The 21151-nt window shown below is 39.4% G+C and overlaps 1 protein-coding gene across 1 annotated transcript; it reads left to right on the top strand.

Moving 5' to 3' along the window:
- The first annotated feature begins 807 nt into the window (after positions 1–807).
- Positions 808–19169, top strand: LOC121504269 (up-regulator of cell proliferation-like). The gene is made up of 4 exons (XM_041778971.1): positions 808–963; positions 9061–9119; positions 9237–9324; positions 13487–19169. Exons 2-4 carry the CDS (start codon positions 9114–9116, stop codon positions 18157–18159), a joined length of 4767 nt encoding a protein of 1588 aa, XP_041634905.1. The 5' UTR covers positions 808–963; positions 9061–9113; the 3' UTR covers positions 18160–19169.
- The last annotated feature ends 1982 nt before the right edge of the window (positions 19170–21151 follow it).

Here is a 21151-nt window from a genome sequence, read left to right as displayed (position 1 = left end):
GGTTGAACAGTAAAAGACTGTTCTGCTTAATTTTATTTTTCTTTCTTTCTCTTAAAATGCTCTCAAGTCTGAGACAAGACCAAAACCTTCGAAATGTGGTCTTGAGACCAAGACCGGTCCAAGACAGGATTATTGACAGGCACAGATCTGGGGAAGGCTAAGAGCTTTTCATTTATGTGCTAAACTGTTCAAAACCTGCCGATGTCAAATGCCAAACATGTGCACACATGTGAGCACATAGATCTACAAAGAGTTTTACTAAACAACAAACTCCTGTTTGGGTCACAAAAATGAGAAGAATCCAAAATTAAATTCATGTTAATTAAAGTGAAAATGTGATTTCAATAACGAATCCAGTCACCAGAACAGACTAAAATATTATAACCCAAATAAACTTTTAACCCTAACTTACCCTGAGTAGGAGGTGATGAGAGCAGGAGCAGCAGAGACAGGAGGACGTGAATGTGCTTCCAGAACTCACTCACCAAATCTACCTGTACATGATCAAAACACTGATATAAGACAACAGGAGGAGTGTTTATGCCTTCTGTTTATGCCTCCATTGTTCACCATCATTCTGCAAACAGAAACGTAGAAATGATTAGAAGAGCTGCAATGCTAAGATTTGTCCACTAGATGTCAACATTTCTAATAAAAGAGCAGTTCTGGCTTTATGTAAATGTATCTGTTGCAATCTTGAAGGGGCATTAGATGGCCTTTACACCAGTTAATCTTACCAAACAAGACCCTTTTTCCAGTAAATCATATGATGAAGAATCTATTTTTGATACTGAAAGTGGAAGAATTTACTGAGTGGTTTAAAAGGAGAAGTGTGCATTTAGGGCGTTGGCATTTAGAAGTGATATGCTTGGGGTGTAGGAGAAACAAGCCAGACGCTGCACTGAAAAGAAAACTCCTGAATTTAAGAATGCTGTTTCAAATCTACTCATCTCGTCCTTAAAGGTGAGTTACTTTCAACGGCTCCCCTACGAGCTGAGCTGCCTTCTACGTTCTGTCTAGCACTGTCGTGGGTTAAAAAACTATTGTACTCAAGTAAAAGTACAGTAACTCAGGTTACAAATTAGTTGAATAGAGAAAGAATTGGTCTATAAATCTACTCAAATAAAAATAAAGTCATTTAAATGTACTCAAAGTACTGAATAGATACTTTTGATACCCAAAGGGCTTTCACAGTGAAATATGACCTGTCCTAAATGTGCAATAACAACAAAATATGGACCTCCAACCAGGTTAATATAAGGTGTGACCCAGAGATGGGGACTCCAGTCCGTGACTTGGACTCAAGTTGCACACATCAGGGACTTAAGACTTGACTTGGACCTGAGCCAAAGACTCGAAACTCGTTTAGTTTTTTTTTTGTTTGTTTTTTTTGTCACTCTTTTCCTATGGTTACTTTTATTTTCTAACCGTTCATGCATCTTTTACGCAGCAGCGACGGTTGCTCTCCTCCACTACTTAATCTACAAATCCTCAGGTCCTGAAACATAGACCGGGTGTTCCGGCGGAAAGGGGGCAACAAAAATGTCATGGAATACATCAAAAAATGAAAAACAGTGCCTTATGCAAAACGGGCCAAGAAGATCATGTGACTGCAAGGGGGGGGCAGACGGACTCCAATTCAAACACTTAAAGAAATCATGGTCTTCATGTGTTTCTTTTAATGACAGCTGTCCAATAACGACCATGTCGGGTGTCCTCTCACAACTTCCTGCTTATGCTTTCATACTAGACAGAAAACTGAAATAATCCCTTATTTATTCTATCTAAAGAATCTATCTATCTATAGGTATGGCACACACCACGCCAACGTTGAACTGTTGAACTTCCTCGCACTGATCAGCTGTTTGAAATCAGATTGTGGGTATAAATAAATAAAGTCAACGTTTATTTTACGCTGATTTAATAAAAGACAGGCTACTGATGATACCACTGAAGAAGAAAACCAGTGAGAAAGGAGCAAAACAGATGAGAGGTGCAGGGGTGTTTTTGAGGGGGGGTGGGGGGGCAAGATCCTCTGGTTTATGCTACAATTTTGAGGAGAAGACCCCAATAAAACACACACTAAAAAATGATGGTTTAAAAATAACCCAATTTGGTTTGTTTTTAACTCAGCTGCTGGGTCAAAATAGCACTAGCACAGCATTAGTTAATTTGACCCTTCAAAATGGGTTGGTCCATTTTAACCCAACAGATGAGTTAAATATTCCACCCAAATGCTGGGTCAAATTAATTACAACTCTGGGTTCATTCAACTACACATTTGTTCATTAATTCTAAGATTACAGTACAATCTATAGGAACACAAATTGCAATAGACTACCCATAGCTATAAAACTGTTAAACTACAAACCTATAACAAAATACATGATAGATTTGGTCATGCAAATCACACTAGTACATCTCAAAAAATTTGAATATCATAAAAAAGTTCGATATTTTTTGTCACTCTTTTCTGAAAGTGAAAACCATATACTGTATAGACTTGTTACACATAGAGTGAAACATTTCAAGCCTTTATTTCTTGAAATGTTGATTATTATGGCTTACAGATAAGACAAAACAAAATTCAGTGTCTCAGAAAATTAGAATATTACATAAGATCAATATAAAAAGGATGTTTTAAACAGAAATGTCAGGCTTCTGAAAAGTCTGTTCATTTCTATGCCTTCAATACTTGGTTGGGCATCCTTTTGCATGAATTACTGCATCAATGTGGCGTGGCATTGAGGCGATCAGCCTGTGGCATTGCTCAGGTGTAACGGAAGCCCAGTTTGCTTGGATAGCGGCCTTCAGGTCATCTGCATTGTTGGGTCTGGTGTCTCTCATCCTCCTCTTGACAATACCCCACAGATTCTCTATGGGGTTCAGGTCTGAATCAAGCACAGTAACACCATGGTCACTGAACCAGCTTTTGGTACCTTTGGCAGTGTGGGCAGGTGCCAAGTCCTGCTGGAAAATGAAATCAGCATCTCCATACAGCTTGTCAGCAGAAGGAAGCATGAAGTGCTCTAAAATGTCCTGGTAGATAGCTGCATTGACTGTGGACTTCAGAAAACACAGTGGACCAACACCAGCAGATGTCATGGCAGCCCAAATCATCACTGACTGTGGAAACTTCACACTGGACTTCAAGCAACGTGGATTCTGGGCCTCTCCACTCTTCCTCCAGCCTCTGGGACCTTGAAGAGGCCTGAAGAGGCCAAACTGGCCTGACCTGAACCCCATAAACAATCTATGGGGTACTGTCAAGAGGAAGATGAGAGACACCAGATCCAACAATGCAGATGACCTGAAGGCTGCTACAATTACTACGTAGATATTTTTTATTTTACAGAAATATCAACAATAACAAAACTACTACCCCTTTAATGAACTGGGTGAAGATTCTTGGAATGTGGATGTAAAACGCTGTAGTACCCTTAACTTGCAAGCAAGTATTCTGCTTTCCAGAAACTGTACTAGTTTGGACTTCTCTCCTGGCATTTTATAAATAACAGTCTGTAAGAATTCCCACACATGTGTACATTGCTTCGGGTATTGAATGTCAAACACAAAGAATGCCTTAAAGGAAACATCAATGGCCTGAAGCAGTGCTTCCTGTTCCAATGACTGTCCATCAATGATCACAAAGGCCTGAGACACATGGTGATGGTCACTGCCCAGTGTCAGGACATAGGGGTATGGAGTAGATGCCTTGGCCTCATGGAGGTACTCCACCATGTTTGTTCAAGGCTAAGAAAGAAACAAAGAATGTAAGAGATAAGTGAGAGTGTGAATGAGTAAGTACCAAATGTCTACCAACTAGTATAGTAGAATTAAAAAATAGAAACTGTTTGAGGAACCTGAGCCTAGGGCCAGCGCTAGGGATCAAAAGATTGATAGTAGCCTCATCTAATAGACGACAACTCTCCTCATCAAATTCCTCCTCTGAAAGACAAAAATAGAAAAAACACTAAGACATCTTTGTTTTTACAACAGAAGAGCAGAAAACAAAAAGGTGTGGCTAATTGCACGGAAGCTATAATAATAAACATGCATGTTCTATCATTTATTATTACAGAATAAAGCACTGAAAGCCTACAAAAGACATGTGCCCTATTGATTTATCAGAGTCAATGTGACACATTACATGGAAACTATTGAAAAAAAGAGGAAATTATATTTCACAAGAATTTCAACAAAAAAAGAAATGCAGTCAACTCCATGACTGTCCAAATTATCACTTTGACTAGCAATGCAGACTTGATATGCTGTAGATGGTAAAAATACAATAAAATACATTTCTTACTGTTCTAAACGTGTAACGGTTTTGTAGGGCTGGCGTTTATCAGCATCAGTTTGAAGGGGAGGAATCACTCAAAGCAAAGACGAAGGCCCAAGTTAAAGGGTTTTATTTACAGGCTGTCAAGTGGTGTTTCTGTATTTAACAAAAAGGAAAAGGTAACATAATTAATTGATGGTCTTCAAGCAACAAATAATATTCAATAATGTTCATCAGAAATTAAAGTTTACATTTAACACAAAATTTATCTGCTCAAACAATCATAAATTAGATTAAATGTATTTAATATATTAAATAGCATCAAATAACACTCACTTTTGATGCACTTGACAGCCAGGGTGGAAATGTATCTTGTCAGCAGCAGAGCAAACAGAAAAACGGGCTCAGAAGTCCTTTAAAGACTCCTGATTAGGCCAGAGTGGCTCCACCTGTGGCTGACTGCTGCAGGCTGCACACGTGTGCCTGCTGATCTTCAGAGTCACAGCAGACATGAAGGATCTTAACACTTACCTTTAAATTTTTCTGTAAGGTCTGTCAGCTACCACTCAATCAACGTGTTAATAACAAAGCTGTCCATAGATCTGAAACAATCACAAAAAGAGCTTCAGCAAAATAAAATTGCTATTGTATTAACTATTCAGATATCACCATACCAAAAGCAATGCAGACTAGCAACAGAATGTAATCCAATGTGAAGATAACAAGCTTGTTTGTGGCTGAACAGTGACCATATGCCCATGGACATTATGAACTACTTGCATTACTTAATTAACCAAACCAATAGACTGTATCCATGTGTGCTTCCATGATAACGAAAATGTAACGATACTGTGGTGAGGAATGGCTCATAGACAAGCTGAATGAGTTTGACAAACACCCGTGCACAGAGCACAAGCAGCTATCATTTATTTTTCAACACAGACACATACAGACAGTGTAGTCTACACCATTAACCCCCTCACTCATGGTGTGACACTTTAAAAGAACATCCTCCCCCAAAAACATGAACCAACAAGCAAAACATGCACAATTACAACCCCGCAATGAAACATGAACATTAAAGAACATCAGAAGAGTGAATTCCCTTAAACAAAGTAATACCCAGAAGTCCCTGCTCCAGGCGACAGCTTCCTGAATCGCCACAATACTAATTTAAAAGGTAATGCAAAACAGACAATGTGAATTAGATATGCAGTGTGCACAAACCTTTTATTATTGACTTGGCTCTCCAAGAGGGTGACAAGTCGGGGTTTCCTGGTGTTGATATTCCTATCGCACTTGGTGCTTCGTGCTGGATGGCAAGAGAAGTCGAAGTGATGACACGATGACGTCATGATGTTCAAAGCACAAACAACCCAGGTGCTGAGTCAACCGTTGTATGTTGGGTTGATGGATTTTGACTCAGCGCATGAGTTGCACTAAAATAACCCAAATCCCATATAAATAACCCATAATAACCCAATAATGGGATAAACATTTCATAACCCCACAGTTGGGTAGATGAAATAACCCAGCTGTTTTTAGTACGCGAATGCACGTTTTATTTAGGAGAACTTAAAGTACCTATTAGAAACAGTTTTTATGATTTTAAAGTGTTGAGTATGTACCTGTAATCTAATTATGCATGTTTGTTTTTTCCCAAAGGCAAATAGCAGAACAGAATTTAAAAACTGGCCTCATCTATAGGCACCTTGTGATCAATTCTCTCTGACTCACTCTGTTTTCTGCTCTCTCTTCCTCCTCTCATCTTCTTTCATTCTCTCCCTTTCTCTCTCTGCTCCACTGAAAGAGGAAAATATAAAACCAATGAGCTTTTAGATTTACAACCAGGATATTACCATTAAAAGAGCAAGTTTTACATGTATCTTAGCCACATCAAATCTTGGCACCTCTGCTATCTTTTCTGTAACAAAGCTCTATTATCCGATCAACAGTTTCATCTTCTGCCTCTCTTTGTCTTCACTTGAGTAGCGACTTCACTTCCTCTTCTCTCCTTCCTCTCTCTCTCTTTTTTTACATTTTCTTTCACTTCATGTTTTTCACGATTCCTCAAATCTGAATTCAGCCTCAGCCTTTTCATCACATATTTCCTTCCCTTTTTTCCTGACTTCTATTGTTTCTCTCCCTCCTCATCAGCTCTCCTCTTCTGGAGAATCTTCTTCTTCAGCTGTGAGGGGTTTTACTGTCCTTTCCTCATCTTTTCTTTGCAAATGTCCTTCACTCAGCACCTTTATTTATTATTTATTTATTTATTTATTTTTATCCTTCCATTAACTAAGAACTACTAAAAAGCAAACCACACCCAGGGTACCAGCCAGGCATGTAGGATGTTCTTCAGACTTGTGTGGGGTGTCTTCCCCCAGAAATCTTTGAGCTTTAAAAGACTTATTTCCTATATTGTGGTGTGTTTTGCACTGTCTTTTTTAAAATAAAAATAAAGCAGCTAAATTAACATTCTCAAGTTAAATGTTTCCACATTATTGGAGTCAGTAAGGTCAGACTAAAGTCTAAGTCTAAAAGCCAAATAATGTTTTCTGTGTATAAGATCCAAGATAAAGTATCAACCAAATCCAGAGAGAGGTTCATAATTGCTAATATTTTAAAGAGTGGATAAGGTAGTGTTTTCTATCTAAAAGAGTTTAAGAGATCATAAAATACTCCAGCCTATACTTCAGCAAAAACATGGTTTCTTTTAGATCATCTTTTATTTTACATGATTTGTGTCTGAATCATGCACAATTCACGTCTTTTAAAAACAGCCATTACTAAATGTAAAAGTGTGTGCACAAGATTTTGTTGAAAATGACAAGTTCTTTCTTTTTCCAAAACAAGTGACTTTGTTTTTATTTAACATCTCTGCTGTGCAGTGTGTGTGTGTGTGGGGGTGTGTGTGTGTGTGTGTGTGTGTGTGTGTGTGTGTGTGACAGACTGATCCAGGATCAGCAGCATCACTGAGGAGACACACAGAATCAGATCACTATTGATCAAACATGGTCAGAACTCAGAGGAAAACTTAAAGGAGTGTTGTCTGTAACATGGAGGAGGCATATTTATTTTCTCAGCTAAAGCTCAGTCATCCAACTGATTGATCAGGCGTACGTGTCTGTGTTTTTAGCTTTAATCAGAGCAGAGTCCCTGACTTAAAACAACACAGTAACAAGCAAACACACGACACTAACCAGCTGTGAGCTCAGGCTGAATGGACGTGCTGTATGTTGGCTTCACACTTTAGAAACTTTACCTGTATTGTACTGAATATCCACTCGCTTCTTTGCTCTTGCCTTCAACTCCACGGCCTCAACGTCTACCAAAGATAGTATATTAACGACAAGAGCACTCCCTTCATCCCCAATTCAAGCACAATCAATAACTTAACGGAGAAGAGAGTCGCTCTGAGACAAAACAGGTTCAGGGCTTTTATGAAAACATCTGGGGCTTAAGCCCATGTAGCCACCCCCTAACTCTGCCAATGCCTAAATGAATGACCAGTTAAACTCAGTTTAAAATGAAAACAGCTGCTTTGTATGCGCTCAGATACAAATAAACGCTTACAAATAAACGCATGCACAGTGCAGGCCTGTCCCTTCACCGCCATCCCGTCCTACTCTCCTTTTAACTTATGTGAGGAACGACGAGGTAAAGACATTAACAACTTATAGCTAGCAACTGTAGTGTTATGTAGAGTTATCAGGAGGCAGCGACTATCTTTCGCTGACTTTATTAACACGACTCGCTTTAACATAACACTTGACTGACTTACTCAACTGCTGACTAACTTCTCATGGAGCACATAGAACAAACAAGTCCCATCTGGTGACATCACTTCCTGTGTTCACATCACTAACGTACCCTTACGCTGTTTATATTACACCATGAAATTGTACTTTTACTTTACACCACAGCAACTACACCATCCGGTAAGTGGGCAAAATAAGAAAATAAATATGCAAAGGAATGTGGAATGGGTCAACATTTTAGAGTGTTTTGTTTAAAATTAATAGCATATTAGGTAAAATAGTTCATTTATGTTCATCTCAGTAGGGGAGAAAGGAAAAGGAAATGACAGAGTTGAAAGGGGGACTGCATAGCAGCAGGTTAGTTTTGCTGTAGTGAAACACATTACAGTGTAAAATCCTAGCTGGTCTACGTTTTATACTTTTGGAGCTAAAACTGAAATAAAAACAGTCATCAGGAATCCAGATTATCATCTCACTGAGGGCTGGATTCAAAATGGCGTTATACTTGTACTTCACAAGTGTTACCTTATTTTTTTTAGCAGCAGACCTGATTAGGCAATTTTATATGCTGTTTTATCTCAGTTTGTAACACGTGCAATTTAAGTGATTTGATTTGATGTATTTTGCACATTTTAAAATACAACAAAACACAACAACAATAACAAAAATGGACGGACATTACTGATAAGCAATTAAATTTTAAAAGACATGCCGAGGAAATCCCAAAAAAACCCTCAAGGGGCTTGAAGAAGAGGGCTCCCCAATAAAGTGCATAAAACAATAAATGTTAAATAGATAGATTCATGTGAATAATGGCACAAAACTCAGCTAGATTGGGGAATTGCATTCAGTGCCTGACATACTGGCCATTTATGATGTTAATTCTTTCCAATCACAGACTCACACACTGCCAGCCTGGCACCTTCAAATCTAAACAATACCAAGCAGACAACTTGGTACCATCAACTGTTTGGAAAATGTGAAGTAACATGGATAAAAATCTTGTCTCATTACTTTCAGAGAGAGGCTGTCATAATAATCCTGACTGAGGAGAGACAGAGAGCTCCAACACAATGGAGGTAAACAACTTCTTTGTACAACAATAGCCAATATGAATTCCTAACACACCTGCAATGTGTACAGTTTTGTGAGAAGATTGATGTCATTATGTGGTTTGTTATTGTCATTTAATGAAGGAAACCAGAGATGAAGACATGGAAGGTTATTGGGAGGAGGCAGAAGAAAGTCCACCTCCAGCATCTACTGACAGCAAGAATGCAAAAGGTAAAGTTTTCAACACAAGTGTAATAAAAAACATAGTTTTAAGCAGCTCTTCTTCGATTAATATATGTACAGTTGCAGTCAAAATCATTCAACCACAATTGACCCTTCTCTAAGCCCCTCCCTAAAACAGCAACTGTCCAATCTTGGGTTAGAAACTGTAACTATGCACAGGAGGCCTGAAAAACATTCAGCAGTCTGTACTGAAGTGGAGGCCTTACAGGATCTTAGTGGGGTGTTGAATTTTTTTCTTTCAGAAAGGCACAACTATACTGTACTAAGAGAGCAATGTTTAACCAAGTCAAATTCCTCGTATGTGCACACTTACCTGGCCAGTAAAGCTGATTCTGACTCTGAAATAAGAGATGTCAAATATGAATAAAACTGTGTGGAAGACTGAGACCACATGAAGAGAGATAGCGATTTAGTTTTGTTAGCAATGGCTAATGTTAACACACTTATATTTAAAGCTATCTCAACATTAGCATAAAATGTAATCATATCTTCAGTTACTCTGCTGCACAACAGCAATGTTGCTTCTCTTTGTTTGCCTGATGGTCACACATTTCTATCTGAGTTCTGACCTGAGACACAGAACAGAAAAAATGAGTGTCATTTGCTTTGATAGCGGCCTTCAGGTCATCTGCATTGTTGGGTCTGGTGTCTCTCATCCTCCTCTTGACAATACCCCATAGATTCTCTATGGGGTTCAGGTCTGAATCAAGCACAGTAACACCATGGTCACTGAACCAGCTTTTGGTACCTTTGGCAGTGTGGGCAGGTGCCAAGTCCTGCTGGAAAATGAAATCAGCATCTCCATAAAGCTTGTCAGCAGAAGGAAGCATGAAGTGCTCTAAAATGTCCTGGTAGATGGCTGCGTTGACTGTGGACTTCAGAAAACACAGTGGACCGACACGAGCAGATGCCATGGCAGCCCAAATCATCACTGACTGTGGAAACTTCACACTGGACTTCAAGCAATGTGGATTTAAGGTCCTAGAGTCTATAGGAGGAGTGGAGAGGCACAGAATCCACGTTGCTTGAGACCATGGTGTTACTGTGCTTGATTGGCCAGCAAACTGGCCTGACCTGAACCCCAGACTGCTATCAAAGCAACCTGGGCTTCCAATACACCTGAGCAGTGCCACAGGCTGATCGCCTCCATGTCATGCCGCCATGCAAAAGGAGGCCCAAACAAGTACTGAAGGCATAGAAATGAACATACGTTTCAGAAGCCTGACATTTCTGTTTAAAACATCCTTTTTTATTGATCTTATGAAATATTCTAATTTTCTGAGACACTGAATTTTGGGTTTTCTTATCTGTAAGCCATTATCATCAACATTTCAAGAAATAAAGGCTTGAAATATTTCACTCTATCGGTAATGAGTCAATATAATATATGGGTTTCACTTTCCGAAAAGAGTGACAAAAAATATTGAACTTTTTCATGATATTCTAATTTTTTTAGATGTACCTGTAGACAGTCCCCTCCATAAGTACTGTTGGCCCAATTCCATTATTTCTGCTGTAGACTGAAAACTTTTGGGTTTGACACAAAAAGATGAGCATGAGACAAGAGAGCAACATGTCCGCTTTCATTTCTAGGTATTTATATCTAGATCAGATAAACAACTTAGGAGAGAGCTTTGTTTTAAACAGAGCACCAAGTTTTCATGTGAGCAAAAGTATAGGAACGGATAGACTCTAAATAGATTTAAGTGAATAAGACTTAGGGCCAGATCTACTAAAGGTTTGCATGAATTAAAACATGTGCAAACTCATAGCACACGCCAAAAAATGTACAAAGTGATTTACTAACAGTGCGCGCTAAGGGTTGCGTCTTTCAAAGGTGCAAAATAGCGTGTCCGCATCCAGTTAGTACGTTCGCCGCAATGAATATGCAATATGGGGCGTTTACAAGCAATTGTGTGTGTGCTGGGAGGAGAAAATGTAAATATATTATTTTAGCACACGCAAAGCGATTTATCAAACCTGAAAGCTATTTTGCTTCTAGAAACTGCATCTATATTTAACACGTCTGAAAGGGAGGTGCAAACTGTGTGTATGCGTAACTGTGCATGCATGGCTGCGGTTACTGTGGCAAGAAGGAGACATCGAAACGATGAAAGAAGACGCAGAGAACACATTTTTCAGCCTTGTGTGATCATTTTTTGAATGAATGAGGAAACAGTCATTTAAACATATCGCCTATCCAGCCATGCCATTTTGGAGCCGTTGGAGGAACTCAGAGCAGATTTGGAGCCAGCCACGAGAAGGAGTCACGCAATAACTTTTCCTTCGTTTCCTTGTGGATTATAGACTATATTGAGTTTGCGTGCATCACTGACTTTAAAAGACTTGAATGACACTTAAAAAGTACTTGGAGAGGGACAAGGTTAGATTGGGACTTAAAGTTTATTTTTAATTTATAAGACTGTGATCAGATCATTATTTTTGTTGTGACCTACTTTTGATTTAACTTCACGCGCGACATGCACATTCGTTCTGGTGGTGGTGGTGTAATTAAATATGAAACGCTTTGACTTTATTGTGGTCTCTGGAGCACTTTATTGATTGTGTTCATTCAGAATTGTTGTTCATTGCATTTTAATATATTCTTTACTTTAAAAGGTTTTCTATTTTCCTTAAAAGTCCCCCCTTGTGTGTGTTTAACACTAGCTTGAGAAAAATTAAGTGTTACAACCTGAAATGACAAAAGCCGCGCCGGATGGCTGGGTTTATCAGGTTTCCACGCACTCGGGACACCTTGAATGAGACGAAACAGGGCTTCTTTGCTGTAGCTCATTTAAGTGTTTATGGCTTCATCCACCAAACACCTCTAATTCGGTAGGGTCAAATTTAATTTTGCATCTTCGGCTCTCCAAACTCGCCATGCAGCAAACCGTGTAACACGCAAAACCCTCATTTAAATAGGTGTGTCTTCAACACGTTTGCACCTCTTGTCATTTACGCAATTACTCTTAGTAAATCACCCGCAAACCACGGTTCAACCCCAAATGCAAAATTCTGAATTGTGCATGTAAATCATTACACGCAAATTGGGATCTTAGTAGATCTGGCCCTTAATGTTAAGTTGGAAATCCTTTTCTTGCAAAACTTGCATCAAGCCTGTGATCCACTGACATCACCAAACTACAGCATTCTTCTTATGTGATGCTTTTCCAGGCTTTCACTGCAGCCTCTGTCAGTTGTTGTTTGTTTTGGGGGTTACTCCCAATCACTTTTGTAAAGGTTCATCATTGTCCCATCAGTCCATAAAACTTTGTCCCAGACTGTTTGAGGCTCATCTCTGTACTTTTTGGCAAATTCCAGCCTGGCCTTCCTGTCCTTCTTGCTAATGAGTGGTTTGCATCTTCTGGTAAAGCCTCTGTAGTTTTGTTCATGAAGTCTTCTGTGACAGCTCTCTGGTTTTCATGTTGGTTACAGCTCTCTATAAATGCAGTCTCCAAAGGCAAAACCCAAATCTGAAACTGAGCGTGGACATTCAGCGCTATTTATCGTTTGAATAATCAATGTAATAGGGCACACCGAGGCAATAAAACACACCCGTCAGTCACATGTTCCACGGCTTTTGCTAACATGAAAAATGGCCGGGTTACAACAAAGAGTTCTATTTTCAAAGTGGTTCATCGGATCCAGATGTAAACACCTGGAAAAAAAGCTGAAATGTTGATCTCTTGTCTCATATTCATCTTTTGATATCAAACCCCAAATTTTTCAGTTTACAGCAAAAATAAAGGAAATGGGCCCACTGTTTCAATATTTTTGGAGGGGACTACAGATCTCTCTCTTGTATCTCTCCAAAAAAAATCCTGCCGTCTCTAGCATGAAGCTGCTGCCTGGTGTGCTATGTGTGCTCTGAAGCGGGTCCTTGTTGTTACTTCACAGTGAAGAAGAATTGATTTCCAGCTTATACCGCTAACATTTAGCATAGCTAAATGAAGCTAAATATGAAGCTAAACCAAACTGTATCAAATCGGTAAATTAACTCGTGTACTCGCCGATACTGATACCTGCATTTTAAGCAGTACTGGACGTATTTCTGGTACTGGTATCGGAATCGGAACAACCCTAGTTTTTTTGTGTGAGAATGTACGGTTGAACAAACATGTTGATTAAACATACATGTTTGATTCCACAGAGACACAACTGGAGAGCCTGTTGAAGGATCTGGGACTGGAGCATCACTTCAAGGAGAAGCTATCCCTGAGTGAAATACTCCAGATCAATAAGAAGACCATCACTGATGAACCCACCAGCTGTAATTCAGATCTTCCATGGTATTTTCTAAAGAAACTGATGATGGTTAATGTGACGGGTAGAAATGTAAAGTTCACATCTGAATGTGAATCTGCCTGTGATGCTGAATCAGAAGCAACAGATAGAGATATTGATGATCTTTTTGGAGATCTGCAGTCAGGTGACAAGCTGAACCCTCTTGACATAATCACTGCTCTCTTTCTGTGTTCTGATGGTTTTGTACAACAAGAAATGGCCCTCAAAATGTCCATGTGCCAGTTTTCTGTGCCTCTGCTGCTTCCTAATTGTGACACAGAGCAGTGCACACTAATGCTTTGGGCCATGAGAGACATAGTGAAAAAGTACAGACCTTCATCACTTTCAGAATCCAAGGGCTTTATTGAAGACAGGATTGTTGTCTCTAAACTTCCAATGGTTTCCTTTGTGAGACTGGGTGAGTGCTCCTTGTCTAAGTCAGAGATCCTCAATAAACTTCTGAGTAATTCTCAGCAGTACCATGATACATTCATCCACAGTGACATGGAAAATGGTGCCTGTCCAAGAAGAATATCTAATGGACTGACTGAAGTTACCTGGTATCTACCTTGTGGGATCAAAACCATGGATGTTTTCAGTGAGCCAGTAGCTGTAGCTAACCTTCGTGGAGACAGTGCTTCATTTGAGACACAGTTTTCTTTTCTGTGTCAGACATCTGCAGCAGTTTTTGTGTTCTTTGACAATCTGGACCCTGAGTGCAACCTGCTCACAAACCAAAACCACAAGGCACAGATCTTCCTCGTGGGAAACCCTCAGAGCCAGAAATGCTCTGATACTCTGAAGAAGGTGGCAAACAAGCTGAAACTGAAAAAAAGCAACATCCTTTTAAAGACCAAGCAAATGAATGAAGCAGACTTTATCGAAAATCTACGTAAAACAGTCAACAGTGTGGTGGAGAACTCAGAGAAGAAGATGAACATTGAACAGATGGCTGACATTGCCCATGAACTGGGGATCTGGGTTGATGAAGACCGTCAAGAGTGTCAGACAGCAAAGAAAAATGCAGATGCCATCACTGCACAAATTCAAGATATCCTGAAATACAAAGAAGATCAGCTATCATTGCAGGGAGAAATATGGAAGGAACTGACCAGCAATGAGAAGGAAATGTTCAGGCTTCGAAATGTTGGGTCTGAAAACATTGAAGAGTACAAAAGTGATCTTCAGAAGAAGCAAAAAGAACTTCGGGCACAACAGAACTCTTACAATATGTCTGATGCAATGACATGTTTCATCAACGCAATATCAACACCAGGTATTGAGAGATGTTATTTCTTGAAATGGATGAGGATGAACCTTGATAATCTGTCTCGAGAGAAACTGTCTGGCCTCAGAGAGGCTTACAAAAACAAAAACAAAAGTCCTGAAAACAAAGAGGAAATAAAAAAAATCGACCAACAACTCTCCAACAGCTCACTTGGGATTGAACACTTCTTCCGTGAAATGGGTCAGATCTATGAAGCCTCAGTTTCTCTCCAACAAACAAATCCATCACGTCAACAGTTAGCTCATCTGCCCAGACTGTGTGCAGGGTTGTTGCTTGATGGATTTCCTCTGGAGCTTGTAGATGGTGATGCTTCAAACATTCCTCTCAGATGGGTAACTGATGTTCTGGCTCAGCTCAATGACTTGGTGTCTCCTCAGAGCAAGATACTGGTGGTCACAGTTCTTGGAGTTCAGAGTACAGGGAAGTCTACTCTCCTCAACACCATGTTTGGAGTACAGTTTGCAGTCAGCAGTGGTCGATGCACCAGAGGTGCCTTCATGTTGCTCATCAAAGTCAATGAAGACATCAAACAAGAACTCAACTGTGACTTCTTGGTGATCATTGACACTGAGGGCTTAAAGTCACCAGAGCTTTCAAAACTAGACAACAGCTTTGAGCATGACAATGAGCTGGCAACACTTGTTGTGGGGTTGAGTGACATCACTATCATCAACATTGCAATGGAGAACTCCACAGAAATGAAGGACATCCTGCAGATAGTTGTGCACGCCTTTCTCAGAATGAAATCTGTGGGCAAAAAACCCAGATGTCAGTTTGTTCACCAGAACGTGGCAGATGTATCAGCCCCTGAGAAGAACTTACGAGAAAGAGAACTGCTCCTGGAACAGTTAAATGAGATGACCCAGGCAGCTGCCAAAATGGAGAACAAGGAGGAGTACAAGAGCTTCACTGATGTGATGGAGTACAGTCCAGACACTGGGAACTGCTACGTCCCAGGACTCTGGAATGGGAGCCCACCAATGGCACCAGTTAATGCAGGGTACAGTGAGGTCACTTATGAGCTCAAGAAAAATATTCTTAAAGTCCTGGGAGATTGTGAGTCTTCTTCTAACAATCTCCTGGAGTTTACAGAGTGGATAACAAGCCTGTGGAACTCTGTTAAACATGAGAACTTCATCTTTAGCTTCAGAAACAGCCTGGTGGCTGATGCATACATGAGGCTCTGCACAGAATTCAATAAATGGGAATGGGAGTTCAAAACAGGCATGTACTCATGGACAAAAACAGCAGAAACTAAGATTTCTAACTTTGGCAGAGTGAAAGCTGAGGTTTCTGACATTGGACAACTACTCACCAATTTGAAAAGTGAAGCATGCACAGTGCTGTCTGAATGGGAGACAAAGCTTCTTGAAAATCTGAAGAAGTACTTCAAGCAAGCAGGGTGTCATGTCAGTCTTGTTGAAGCATACAGAGAGGACTTTGCAAACAGTGCAAGGAGCCTTCGTAGAGAAATGGAAAGCTCTGTATACAACCAACTCACAGTTGCAGCAGAAACCAGAAAAGAAATGATAAAACTTGACAGAATCAAGGCGAACCACACAAAAGAATTAGAAGAGAGAGTACTAGCACTGATCGAAGAATGCAGAAAGAAAAAAGTGGACATGGCAGAAGAAAAGCTGGATGAAGAATTTGAGAAGATGTGGAACAAAATGTTGAAGGAACAAGTCCTTCACAAACAAGATACCATGGATGTCATGGGAAATGTAGCCCACTACCTGAGAGAAAATCTAAAACGCAAGGGTCAAGCGTGTGAACTGCTGAGTCAAAAAAAGCTGCAGGATTGTGGAAAAATGCCTTTTAAACACACAGCTGATGGACGCTTAAAGAAAATGATGCACTCAGTCAGCAAATTTTTCAGCATTGAAGATCATATTATGGTGCTACGACGAGTAGCTGATGGTATCATAAGGGATTGCGCACACTTTGTGAAGGAAAAAGTGGATAGAAAGAACAACTACCACAGCACTTTCATCCAGGAGATCCTTCACCTGATCGATGAGGGACTGAAAAACCACAAGGATGTGAAGATAGAGATAGACTTTGAGGTTTCTCTGAAACAGCACATCTGTGCAAATGCAGCCAGAAAGTTTCAGAAAATGCATGGAGATTTCATTCAAAGGAATGATCCCTCCAGCTGTCTCAAACAAAACAAAGAGAGGTTCCGCGCTAACTTCAAGGATGAGTTCTATGAACTAGACCAGAGCCAGAAGAAGGCAGAAGAGTTCACAGAGCACTGCCTGAAACCGGCTGTTGAAGACTTTATCAACCGTTCATTGGGTCCTGATATCACTGGAGAAATGATGACAAAGTTCCAGTTCAGCACACGAATGTTCTTCCAGTACTCAGTCTTACTAGATCTGCTTTCAAAGAACAACTTTAAAGACTACCACAGCTACATCTGCTCATATGAGCAGTATGTGAAGGAATGGATCAGGGATGAAATGTTAAAACTCATGACCAATCAGTCTGATAAAATATTAGAGTTTGAGGACCAGCATCTCAGGTCAAGTATCAGGAGCATAAATGATGCGATACACACAGCTCAAGCAAAGAAAGGTAGCAACCTGCAGAACTTGATTCAGGATATCCGTCAGGAACTTGGTGAAAAACTGGTCATTTCTGAGGATGCTCTCGGTCCTTTCATGATCTTGAACAACGTCAAACAGGAACAGTTTGCTCAGTGGCTCACTGTGTCTGTGAAGGACATGGAAGAAGCTCTTAGAAAGCAGTTTAAAAAGACTAACATCAAAACCAAGCTCTCAAACCTTCATGTAAATCCTGAGAATGAGCTTTACAAAAGAGTCATTGGATGTAGCAAACAGTGTCCATTCTGCTCAGCTCCCTGTGAGGCAGGAGGAACTGACCATAAGCAGCACCAAACTTCAATGCACTGGCCAGAGGGTCTGGGCAGAGTCAGAAAAATCTCATCACAAAGACTTGCAACTAGTATATGCACTACATCAGTGAGTAGTGACCGCTCATTTCGCTGTAATGCCACAAATGGTGAACGTCACCCTTACAAAGAGTACACCAAGATCTTCCCTGACTGGCGGATTGCTCCAGATAACAGCCTTCAGGCTTCAGACTACTGGAAATATGTACTGAACAGGTTCAACAGAGAGTTTGCTGAAGCATATAATGCAAAGCGTGCAAAGATCCCAGACACTTGGAAAGACATCACACCAGAACTTGCAAAAGAGAGACTGAAAAAGTCATTCACTGTGAAATAAGACAGTATTAACATTGCCGCTGTCTTACATTCAGCATGCACAGACGCACTTCTATGTGAAGGTGGCACAAACACGGACGTGGTGTTTAGGAAAAGAGAAAGCGAAAAATGTCAGTAGTACAACAGTAGTAGAGACTGACTTTTTGACTCATTTTTTAGTTGATCGGGAGTTTATAGGTGTCCATGTTCATGCTAAGATGCAGTACAATCATGGTAAAGGGCTCCATACTGATTTAAGACAACCTGAAGTCTGTGTGACCTGGTCACTGCAATAAGTCAGCTAAAAGGACTCAGCTAATAAAATGTGATAAAATAATCCAAAAGAAGTTTACCTATGATTATGTCTTTTTTTCTTTAATGGATTTTTCTGCAGAAACCAAAAGCACATTTGCCGTTCTGTTCCTTTCAGTATGTGTATAACTATCATTATAGGGCAGGACAATATCTTTCAATCTGATTTAACATATTAAAATACTTCAAGTTGCTTTTTGTTATGGTCCTTAAGTATATAACACATGTACAATACTTGTATACAACACAATGTTTGTTTGTCTCTCATCTGTGATCAGGTTTTCCTTTCTTGTGTGATCTTTCTCATGAAAACCTATTATTTACCCTTTAAAAATCATCTTAAAAGTCTGCATGTGTACAAAAATTACAGATTGTTATGTTTATCTCTTCATGTATTATTCTGTGAAAATCTCTGTCTTTTACATTTGGTGATGTTAACATTTATTCATGACAGAAATTGAAGTAAATCAAATCTGGATCAAATCAGAGCTATCGTCATTACTCTTTATCTCAGAATTTACACTTTACTGTTGTTTTTTATTTGTTGGTTAATATTGCGTTTTTTGGCATTTGAAATTTGATGAGTTTATGTTGGGTAATGTTGAATGAAGTGTTGTCAGCATAGCATATATATTTTCCTGGGAAATGATTTACTAAAGCAGTCTGATGACTCGAAAAGTGCTATACAAGCGAAAGTCTATTTACCAATAAAGATCATAATCAGCACATTAGCTTCAGCTTCCTTTTCTCTGTGTTAATAGTTTTACTTAAGTAAATTACTCATCATGGAATATATTTCCAGGATTCTGTGATCAGTTCAGATTTCCAGACCATGAATCACTACTCAATTCTCTGATCTTGTACTACAACCTCCACACCAACAAGCAAGAAAACCTCAAACTGACAATATTTTAGGTTATTTGTGAATAATGGATGCTAATAAATCATCTCAGGCTCTCTGGACAGAAAAATGAAGCCACAAATGGCCACATGGTAACACGAGATTTTAAAATTGCACAACCAGGTCATGCAACTGTCTTGTGCAAACTGTGACATTGCCTCTGTTACTCAATAGGTCTTTAATTTATTCAGTCAGAAAAAGGGCAAAGACAACGCACTTATTAAAGGAAAATTGTGTTTTCTCTTTATCCTTACAGTAAAATGAAAATATGTCTGACTTTGTCCTCTTGCTCAGTCAGGTCTATTCCTCTCATGTGATCCGCCTAGAGTGGGGAAACCTTTGTAAATGTGGGATAATGGCGCCCCCAAGTGTTCAGTTATACACAAAACAAGAAAGGGATGACAAAAAACAAAATTATTTATGTTTTAATCTCCTTTTATGTAAACATCATAGATGGACAGAGTACAATAGTATAGTACTCAAGTGAAAAAGTACAAGTACCAGCACAGTTACTTAGTAAAACCAATGGTCAATAAAACTACTGAAGTTAATGTAATTGATTTCAAATCTACCTTCAGTACTGAGTAATCAGAAGTCACTTTTATACCGGAGAGTTTGGGGCTGGAAAAAAGTGTGTTATCTTTATGCGCAGGGCAAACACACACAAGAGTATGAATCTCCAAACTAGGAAGTTTAATTAAAGGCACACATTTATAAGAGGAGGAATGAAAAAGCACCTTTATTAATATAATGTGGATTCAGTCTCTCATTGTATGTTTTCCTCAGTCATTTGGTCATGTATCTACAACTATAACATGTCAAACACTTGTCCAGCTTGGACATTCTCTTTTGACCAATGATTTTCACTCAACAGATGCAATTTAGATATAAAAATAAATGTGTCTCCAAAGTTATACAGAAGGAAAATTAAAATGACTTCTAAAAAAATCCCACCACTGATGTTGGCATGGGAGGTTGATGGTTCAACTCCCAGTCAGTACAGAATCAATATCCAGTTTGGGCCCTTGGTTAAGATCCTTGACTCCTGGAACACATGTGTACCTTTCAGATATCCGTTGCTTTGGATAACTCATCTGCTAAATAATATTGTAACTTAGTAAAAGTACACAAAAGCTACTTAGTTGCAGAACATAAGTAGTATTTTTGAGTAAGATAGTATTTAGCTTTAGTAATAAGTATTTTGTAACTTTCCATGTCTGGTAAAAGTATGCTGTGCATGTTTTGTTCTTGATTCATTATCATTCATCCATTATCATGCATCCTTGTGAACTGTTGTAATTATGAGACTGATGATTTTACATCTGTCTTGTTTAAGCAGTCTGTATACAAAAACAAGAGAAGCAGGATTTTTAGCAAATTATTTTAAAAAAATGGACACTTCAGTGTTTACATGTGTCGAGCATAACATCTCTGCTGCAAAAAAATGTGTTAAATTTCAGGTCAAAGAAACGTTGCATCTAGTGTGATTTCAAAGTTGCAGTAGGCTATATTGCAGTTTTATTGGTTAAAAGCCCTCAGGCCAGAAAAATAAATGTTATATGTCATAATGGGCTTGTTTTACCCAAGAGAGGCCAGGATGATCACTGGTCACCCAGAAACGATAACAGCTCCGTTTCAGCAAAAGGTCCGTGCACTAGGAGGTAAAATACTACATGAGCAGATGATATGAAGGAAGAGGTACAGAGAAAAGAGAAGAAGCACACAGACTCCCTTTACTTCTGCTGCTATGGCTGTCTGAGCTTTTCTCAACTCGATAAGCAAAAACATTTACCCTGTTCAA

This window comes from Cheilinus undulatus, linkage group 22 (assembly GCF_018320785.1).
Source record: "Cheilinus undulatus linkage group 22, ASM1832078v1, whole genome shotgun sequence".
Classification (NCBI taxonomy): domain Eukaryota; kingdom Metazoa; phylum Chordata; class Actinopteri; order Labriformes; family Labridae; genus Cheilinus; species Cheilinus undulatus.
Note: the sequence above shows the minus strand (reverse complement) of the source record. Positions and strands in the feature narration are given on the sequence as shown.